Source organism: Camelina sativa, chromosome 14, assembly GCF_000633955.1.
Source record: "Camelina sativa cultivar DH55 chromosome 14, Cs, whole genome shotgun sequence".
In the NCBI taxonomy this organism is placed as follows: Eukaryota; Viridiplantae; Streptophyta; class Magnoliopsida; order Brassicales; family Brassicaceae; genus Camelina; species Camelina sativa.
Window position 1 is genome coordinate 26,422,817 of NC_025698.1, and position 8,353 is coordinate 26,431,169.

At 36.5% G+C, this 8,353-nt stretch overlaps 2 protein-coding genes across 3 annotated transcripts in view; both read left to right on the forward strand.

Annotated features, from left to right (window-relative positions):
* LOC104742535 (DNA polymerase kappa-like) overlaps window positions 1-4,818 on the forward strand; it is a 5,175-nt gene extending 357 nt beyond the window's left edge. The window contains exons 2-15 of one of the 2 annotated variants that reach the window (XM_010463549.2): window positions 77-249; window positions 373-546; window positions 647-770; window positions 858-958; window positions 1,059-1,145; window positions 1,285-1,380; window positions 1,780-1,900; window positions 2,031-2,159; window positions 2,434-2,525; window positions 2,606-2,717; window positions 2,820-3,390; window positions 3,494-3,646; window positions 3,768-4,193; window positions 4,472-4,818. In XM_010463549.2, coding sequence (XP_010461851.1) covers window positions 77-249; window positions 373-546; window positions 647-770; window positions 858-958; window positions 1,059-1,145; window positions 1,285-1,380; window positions 1,780-1,900; window positions 2,031-2,159; window positions 2,434-2,525; window positions 2,606-2,717; window positions 2,820-3,390; window positions 3,494-3,611 — 1,898 coding nt within the window. In that variant the 3' untranslated portion in view covers window positions 3,612-3,646; window positions 3,768-4,193; window positions 4,472-4,818. The remainder of the gene's footprint in view (window positions 1-76; window positions 250-372; window positions 547-646; window positions 771-857; window positions 959-1,058; window positions 1,146-1,284; window positions 1,381-1,779; window positions 1,901-2,030; window positions 2,160-2,433; window positions 2,526-2,605; window positions 2,718-2,819; window positions 3,391-3,493; window positions 3,647-3,767; window positions 4,194-4,471) is intronic. The other variant, XM_010463547.2, reaches the window with a different exon arrangement.
* On the forward strand, window positions 5,244-6,715 carry LOC104742536 (F-box protein At1g49990-like). Its single transcript, XM_010463550.2, has one exon. The coding sequence runs from the start codon at window positions 5,822-5,824 to the stop codon at window positions 6,509-6,511; it is 690 nt and encodes a 229-aa protein (XP_010461852.1). The 5' UTR covers window positions 5,244-5,821; the 3' UTR covers window positions 6,512-6,715.

Genomic DNA, 8,353 nt, shown 5'->3' on the forward strand with positions numbered 1-8,353 from the left:
TTTTTTTTTTTTTTTTTTTTTTGCATCTTTAAGTTTCTAAAACTCGTCAATGTGTCTGTCTGTGTATATCTGGTAGGAATGGAGGGAGTTGATAAGGAGAAAGTCCAGAGGATTGTCTATGAAATGAGTAAAGGGTCTAAATATTTTCAGAATGAGGAACGTAAAGATGCTCATATGAAACAAAAGATTGATCACATGCGTGATCGATGTGCAAAGCTCTCTTCTTCTGATTTATCTAATTATCAGAAGGTATGTAAAACCCATCTTTTTTTTGAGGAATAGTTGTCTATGATAGTGAATACTTTTTTTTTGTAATCTTTTCATTTTTGTTTTGTTAGCCGTAAACTATATTATAAGCTTTACTATTTGAAGGTGGTTGATAGAAGGGTCTTAGAGCTAGAAGCTACGCGTGACTTATCCAGGATTTGGCTGCATGTTGATATGGATGCTTTTTATGCTGCTGTTGAAACTTTGAGTGATCCTTCGCTCAAGGGAAAGCCTATGGCTGTTGGAGGCTTGTCCATGATCTCTACCGCTAATTATGAGGTATTTTTCTGTTTTTTTCAACTGGTGGATGATAAACAGTTTGCTACAACTTATGCTCACGATTTTGTACTCATAGTTAAATTTCTACTATTTCTCTTAGGCTAGGAAGTTTGGTGTCCGTGCAGCAATGCCTGGCTTCATTGCTCGTAAATTGTGTCCAGATTTGATATTTGTTCCTGTTGATTTCACTAAGTATACTCGCTACAGTGACTTAACAAGAAAGGGTTAGTTGTTCCTCTTTTGACATGTGTAGCTTTATTCTTGCTGTTCTTCTTTCTCTGCTCTTACTTGCATATATGTTTTTCATTTAGTTTTTGGGAACTATGATCCTAACTTCATTGCTGAAAGCTTGGATGAAGCCTACCTTGACATAACTGATGTTTGTCGAGAAAGAGGTCTTTCAGGTGCAGAAGTAAGTGTGAGCTCATGAGCTGCATTCTATTGTGATGGTGTATCTTTCTTTGAGAGAATGTTTGGCTGACGCTGCATACTTTATTTCATCATTTGTTCAGATTGCAGAGGAGCTTAGATCTTTTGTTTATTCCGAGACTGGACTGACATGCAGTGCTGGAGTAGCGGCAAACCGCTTGCTAGCCAAGGTTCTCTTCATATGTGCATAACCCCCTATACTTCTTCCAAAATTTATCTTTTTTCTTATTTATCATGTTACATCTTCAGTGTGGTCTAAATTACTATTTACAAAAATTGTCTTCTTAATCTAGGGCTACTATATCTCAGGTTTGCTCAGACATTAACAAGCCTAATGGACAGTTTGTTCTACAAAATGACCGATCAACTGTCATGACATTCATATCTTCCCTTCCTGTGAGAAAGGTATTTGTTCCCGTATTGTTGCCTTAGCTGTCAAATCGTTGGAAGCTTTTTTTCTCTTCAAGTCTATAAAGATAAACTATCACTCCACTTATTTCCCAGATCCTTTAGTTTGCTACATAGAAGTCCTTTACGCTGGCTAGATTATATCCAGTAGAAACTTTGAGTATTGGTTGTAGTAGAGAAGCCATCCAGAACTTAGTTTCTGTTTGGTACAGGATAAAAAAAAACCTCGCATTGTTTGTGACGACTGGGGGTTGGTTCTTTATGAGGTTCTAATATAATTAGTCTAGGTTTTTGAAAACTAAATTCGGTTAGAGTAGTTGAAATTTTTTGCTTGGAAAAGATACTGTGTTTCTATATCTATTAGTCTGATTAATTCAGTTGGAAATTGGTCAACAGATCGGTGGAATTGGTAAGGTTACTGAACATATTCTGAAGGATGCTTTGGGAATTAAAACATGTGAGGAGATGGTGCAGAAGGGATCTCTTCTCTATGCTCTGTTCTCTCAGTCTTCAGCAGGTTGCAGCATCTCCTGCTTCCTTTTTTTTACTGTTCCTTTCCAGCGAACAATATGTTTGTTTGTAGGCATTACTTATCAAGTCATGTTAACTTATCATTCTTTGTTGATTTGCTCGGCAAAATTTTGTAGACTTTTTTTTGTCGGTTGGACTGGGGCTTGGAGGAACAGACACCCCTCGGGTTAGGTCTCGTAAAAGTATTAGCAGTGAGAGGACATTTTCTGCGACAGGAGATGAAAGATTGCTATACTCAAAGCTGGGTGAGTAGATAGCGTATTCCTCTTTCTTTTTTCCTCTCATAAGACCTACATAACTCAGTAATCAAAGGCAAACCAATTATGAGTAATCTAGAGAAATTTAACAGAATAAAGGATTGTTTAACAAGACTACTTGAAATCAAAAGTATGTTCGTGGGGTAGTGACTAGTGAGCAATCTTACGTTAACCTGTTTGCGTTTACCAAATCTATATTTGGCGTAAAAGATTTGCTTTGACATAATTTCTATTGAATTGTTATCTCTTCTGTACTGGGCAGCTGAAATTGCAGAAATGCTATCTCAGGACATGAAAAAGGAGGGTCTAACAGCAAGGACATTGACACTCAAACTAAAAACTGCCTCCTTTGAGGTGCTCTTCTAAAATTTATATTATTTCTCCTATTTGAAATCCATCTTTGTGCTCAAAGCGTGACAATCTGCTATCCTCAGATCAGGAGCAGAGCTGTCAGCCTGCAGAGGTACACATGTTCAAGCGATGATATACTAAAGCATGCTACAAAGCTGTTGAAGGCGGAACTTCCTGTTTCCGTAAGGTTGATAGGTGCGGCTCCATTGTGTTGGTTGTTCTTCTTTCTTTAGAAACATAATATTAAATGTACTAGCCTATCTACTAACTTCTAGAATTCGGTCTGCGTATACGCAGGCTTGCGCATGTCTCAGTTCCTTGACGAAATCCGCAATTCTGATCCTTCACAAGGAACTATTACAAAGTTCATCGTTCAAAAGGATTCCTCAAGGCAAGATCTGGATGATATTGAGTCATTTGACATAGATGCTAGTAACAACGAGGGCGGGAGTTTATCCTTTGGTTCCCATGAGACAAGCTATGGCCATCTGAAGGATGTTGTCGAATATGAAGAACGGTCTCATATCGATTCCGAAGAGGTAATTACAAATCAAGAATGTATGGAAAAAGAAGAAAGGAGGCAAGTATTGGAAGGAGATGCTCTTCTCATAAAACACAAGGAATGCAAACCAGATACGAGCCACTCAATGAATGATAATCCTAATGCACAAAACACCGAAGCAGTTTCAGTATTTCCCCAAACGGAGCCGTTATTTTGGGTTGATGGCTACAAATGCGTCTTGTGTGGGATAGAGTTACCACCATCTTTTGTTGAGGAACGACAAGAACACTCTGATTTTCATCTCGCTCAGAGACTTCAAAACGAAGAATCTGGCTCTAGTTCTTCCACAACACCTTCAAAACGAAGGTCAGTTCACAGTAACATTTTAAAGCCTACTCCATTAGTTTTTTGTCCTCACAAGTCTCTTGCTTAATCCCCACTGAAACTTTTATAACCAAACCCTTATCAGGATTCTCGGGAAGGAAAAGGCAAATTCCAAGCCAAAGAAGCAGAAACCAGATCAAAAGGACAGTAGCAAATACATCCCAATACACACATTCTTCACAAAGAGCAATCAAAACTCGTGAGCCTTGTTCATGTTCTCCATAGTTGAGCTTTCCTTGTCAGTAAAAGTGTTCCCTTTTAGAAATGTTCGGTTCTCTAGGTGGACGCCACGTGTCGTCCTTGTTACCTATATTATCCCCATTCATTGTATCTAATTTATATATCTGAACCTCTTTCAGGAGCAACGAAACACAGAAGAAATGAAGATGGCTCTGAGCCCACCGAAACTTAATCTCTCACCGTACAAATCCCTAGGGGATCCCAAATCCATACCGTCGATGTCAGACATCCTGACGTCATCAAGAGCGCGAAAGCTAGACTTAAAGATCCAGACTTTAGGACCGTTTTTCAGAGTGACGGGGAAGAACGCAGACACAGGCGGTGAGGTGGGAAGAGCAGAGGGAGTGGTGCGTCCATGGTTCGGACGCGGCTTGGTTCTGCATTTGGACACGATAAGACTGACGAAAGAGACGATGGCTATGGATAAGTCTGTTCTTGGAGTTGGTTTATACGTCGGAGCTGTAGCTATTCGCCATGGCTACGACTGTGGTTGCAGCACTGCTCAGCTTCTCGCTATCTACGACTCCGATCTCTACCATTCCAAGGTCTCTCTCTCTCTCTCTACTCGTTCAATCGAAATTGAGAATTTGGTTTGGTTATACCGAACCAAATCTAAGATGGAACCTTTCAATTCGGTTCCATTGTCAATTTGGTTTCTATGGGTTTAGGGGTTTTACATTAAACTCGGTTCTGGTTGTATATTCCCTAGAGTCAACATACCCGGTTGGTTGTTTGATGGAACTAAACCCGAATTGATTTGGACTTCCATTCGGTTTAACTTATACCTAAGTACTGAACCGAGCCGAATATTTCATTATATCAGCTGGTTAGGTTTTACAGAAGAATTGGGTTCGAAGAAGTGAAAGAAGTGAGCGGGTCATCGATGGGAGACATGGCTGACATGTTAGTGTGGGGTGGAGTTGGCACTCGCATGGATGCTAATATCCATCGTCTCCTTGTTAAATGGTCAAATGTTTTCCTCAAATCACATTCTTAAATTACTTGTACATGTTTGTGTTGTGCCTACACCATACGAATATCACCATATAATTTCTGACCAAAATTATATTTATATTCCCTATCTTATACTTTTTTTCTCTTTCTATAAACTCCAAGAGATCATATGTACAGTATTGGGTATTCTAATGGGAAAGAGCAATGCAAAATTAATAGACAATGCAAATAAATGTATATTGTGAGGCTAGCCTCCCTCTTCCTACCAAAAATAAAAAATAAATGTATATTGTCACTCCTTTTGTAGGATATAAATGCAAAATCTATAATGTCTTCAAATCTATAAATGCAAATAAATTTATATATTTATTTGAAAATATATAAATAAAGTGAGAAGATATGTTTCATAATTTTTATTTAAGAATAATAGTATTGTTTAGTGACATTAGTATATCTAATTAAAATGTATTGATAATTTTATCTAATTATTGATATATATCTTTAAAACAGCAAAACAGAAATAAGTAAAAGCCAAATGTGGAATTTGTTTGATTTAAAAGCAGGGCTGGTCCAACAATCTATATATAACCTCAATATATATGACCCAAATTAATCCAAGCCATTACTAATTCCATATTTTGTTGTCCATCTTCAGACTTGTACGAGCTTTAGCAAAATCCCAATGGAGACCGAAGTAAGAACAATCCCAGATGCCATATTGGTGGAGATATTCGTGATGTTCCCATTGAGAAGCATCGCGGGATTCAAACTGGTGTGCAAAAGCTGGAAAACAGTCATAGAATCGTCCTACTTCCACCTCGTCTTCACTTCTTTGCACCGGAACTCCTCTTCGTCATGGTTGATCATGATACCAAATATTCATCCCATTACAGAAGCCATAAGCTTTCATGGATGCATGAAATGGAATCTTACCAAACCCTTAGCTTCTTATATCACGAATCCGAATCTCCCTACTACCACTAAATACTTCTACGTTGCTTCTTCCAACGGATTGAGTTGGATTGACGTCACTGAGAGCACGACTCGCAGTTATAAATCCTTCGTTGGTAATCCAGTTTAACAACAATGGGTTGAAATACCTCCGCCTCCATGTCCATGTGCCGCAACGGGTTTGGTAACGCGTGAGGACAAGGCCGGCGTCGTTTCAAGCTTCAAAGTCGTTAGGACTTGTCAAAATGTTGAAGCTAGAGACCGGGGGATGTTTGTACGGAGAGTGTATGTGTATTCGTCCGAGACAGGGTTATGGACATTGAAGAGACTTTTAAACTCTCGTCCCGTTAACCACCCTCCCGTGAATCTCAACGGGACGCTTTACATGTGGGAACGAAGAGTTATTTCTACTAAACATGAGGTCATTGTATCTTTTGACTTCTATGGCCCTGAAGATGATGATCAATGTCAAGTTATACCTCTCCCTGACCCTAGTGAATTTAACCAAATTAATGGTAAGAGGTGCTTGACTACTTCAGGAGGAGATGTTATCTACATTGTACGACGAGGTCAAAAATTGAAGCATTGGAGGATGAATGACAACTCCGAGAACGGGTGGTGGCAACTTTCACGGGAAATCAACATGGCATGGTCTTTTTCGTTTTCTATTCCCATTGCGATGAATCCATTTGATACTGATATCGTCTACCTATGGCGTAAAAGAGACCATTGTTTGGTAACGGGTAACTTGCAGACACAAGAGTTTATTGTTCATCAAGAATCAGAGAAGTGGACTAGTAGTGAAGGCTGTTGTCACATAAACACATGTGATTGTAATGGGTATATGGAAGCTACTCACGATGTATCCCATTATATTATCCCAGTTTGTGCTTCCACAGTGGATGGACTCGGTGCCCCGTCCACCAAATTGATTGTCCTTTTCTTAGGGAGTTGGTAACTTTTCAAATTTCAATTGCTTATTGCAAAAGCTTGTTTTTTTTTTCTCTCTTTAATATGTATTTTGGTTTATAATCATAACATAATCGCTAGCTTACTATCAGTATATAAGGTCAATCAGCTCTCCAATGTTATCTTTGGTTATGCATCCTATTTATATAGACCACAGTCTCTTACTTGTGATTCTAGGTTGACGTTGGCAAGGTTTCTCATTGGGAATTATATCAACGGTAATTTTCTCTTTTACCTTCTATTGATTTGATATTTTCATTGCGTTGTTTTTTCTTTTTAATTCTACTTATTCCTAAATATTTGCCAATGAATCATTCTCTAATGATCTCATAAAGTCTTCAACGAAAATTTTTAAATTCAAAAGAAGATAAAAAAGTGATCTACCAAGTCTGAAAAATTAAACAAATAGTTTGTTTTTGATCTAGCATTTTATTTTTCAATTTTCCATAAGTTTATAATTACTTTTTTTTCAAAATCTAAAAACTAAAAACTAAAATTTATAAAAACCACTTAAAATCTTCCAAACATTTATGACCTCTCTCAAACATAATCTATATATAATAACAATCCGAATAAATGCTACTAAAAGTTGTGTTTTTTCAATCATACTTTTTGAATATTTTTTTTTTTAAATCTGTAAATTTTTTTTAATTGTGTGTTTTACGAAAAATTGTGATTATTCATTTGTAACGGTTTGTTTTTGTAAAGTTGCAGTTGTTCATTTTAGAATTGTGTTTATTCGAATATTCATATCTTTTAGTTCTGACAAGAAACAAGTGATTCCTATTGGCAGAAGAGCGGGACATGCATGAGGTATACTTAACGTCAGCTTGTATCATTGATGAACGACACACTCTTGTGTAAACATGTAAAGAGAGTTTTAGCTGATACATGAGTTGGAAACTTTAGGTTTAAAAGCGTGTTCCAGATTTTGTTGTACATGAATATTTTACATTTGGGCTTCATATATATATATATATATATATATATATATATATATATATATAAACTCTGGGTGCACTCTTATTATTGTCACAGCATGCATATGCAAAAGAAAAAAAAACATTATGGGTAAACGAATATTAAAAACAAAAATCAAAAATCCTTTGGTTTGATTTAAATTTGTTTAAAATAAGAATTACAATCTGATTCACTGAAAAGCTTTTTATGTTTTGGTTTTAAGGGTTTAATTAGATACTTTTTAATTCATTAATTTTTGAAACAACATACACTATGACCTATACCAACGCAACACATTAGTAATTTGTATTAGTGTTGTTATTGAGTCACTAGGGTACAATGTATGTTGTTAACAAAACACAAAATATAAAAAAAATTAACCTAAGTATGATGATATATCAATGTAGCATCTAATGTAAAAAAAAAAAAAACAATTCACAAAATTAATAAAGACGTGGAATAGAAATAAAGAAGGACAATCAGATGCATTGATTATTGTGATATGTGTAAGTTATATAATGAATTGCTAATATCTATATCATCTATCTTTAAACCAAATTTTCACCTCTTTTACTACTATTTCCACTTTGGTGAATTACCATTCAAAACAAAAAAAGACTCAAAATGCTTTGACTTGATTTATTTTTTAAACGACAATTGATACATTGGTCTTCTTCTCTCAACTTCATCTTCTTCTATCAACTTCATCCTTCATCTTCATCTTCACTTCTCTCCACAACAACAACAAAAAACACACAATGTTATCTTTGGTTTAGCTTTCATCAAAACCTCTTCTTTGTCTTTCCCAAAACCTGTTCATGGCACCAAAAGGTCCAAACCCCATTCTTCATCCTTCCCAAAAGCTTTACTT

Bases quoted from the DNA above. Each gene is read 5' to 3' on its own strand.
- LOC104742536 (XM_010463550.2), top strand. From the start codon at position 5,822: ATGTTTGTACGGAGAGTGTATGTGTATTCGTCCGAGACAGGGTTATGG.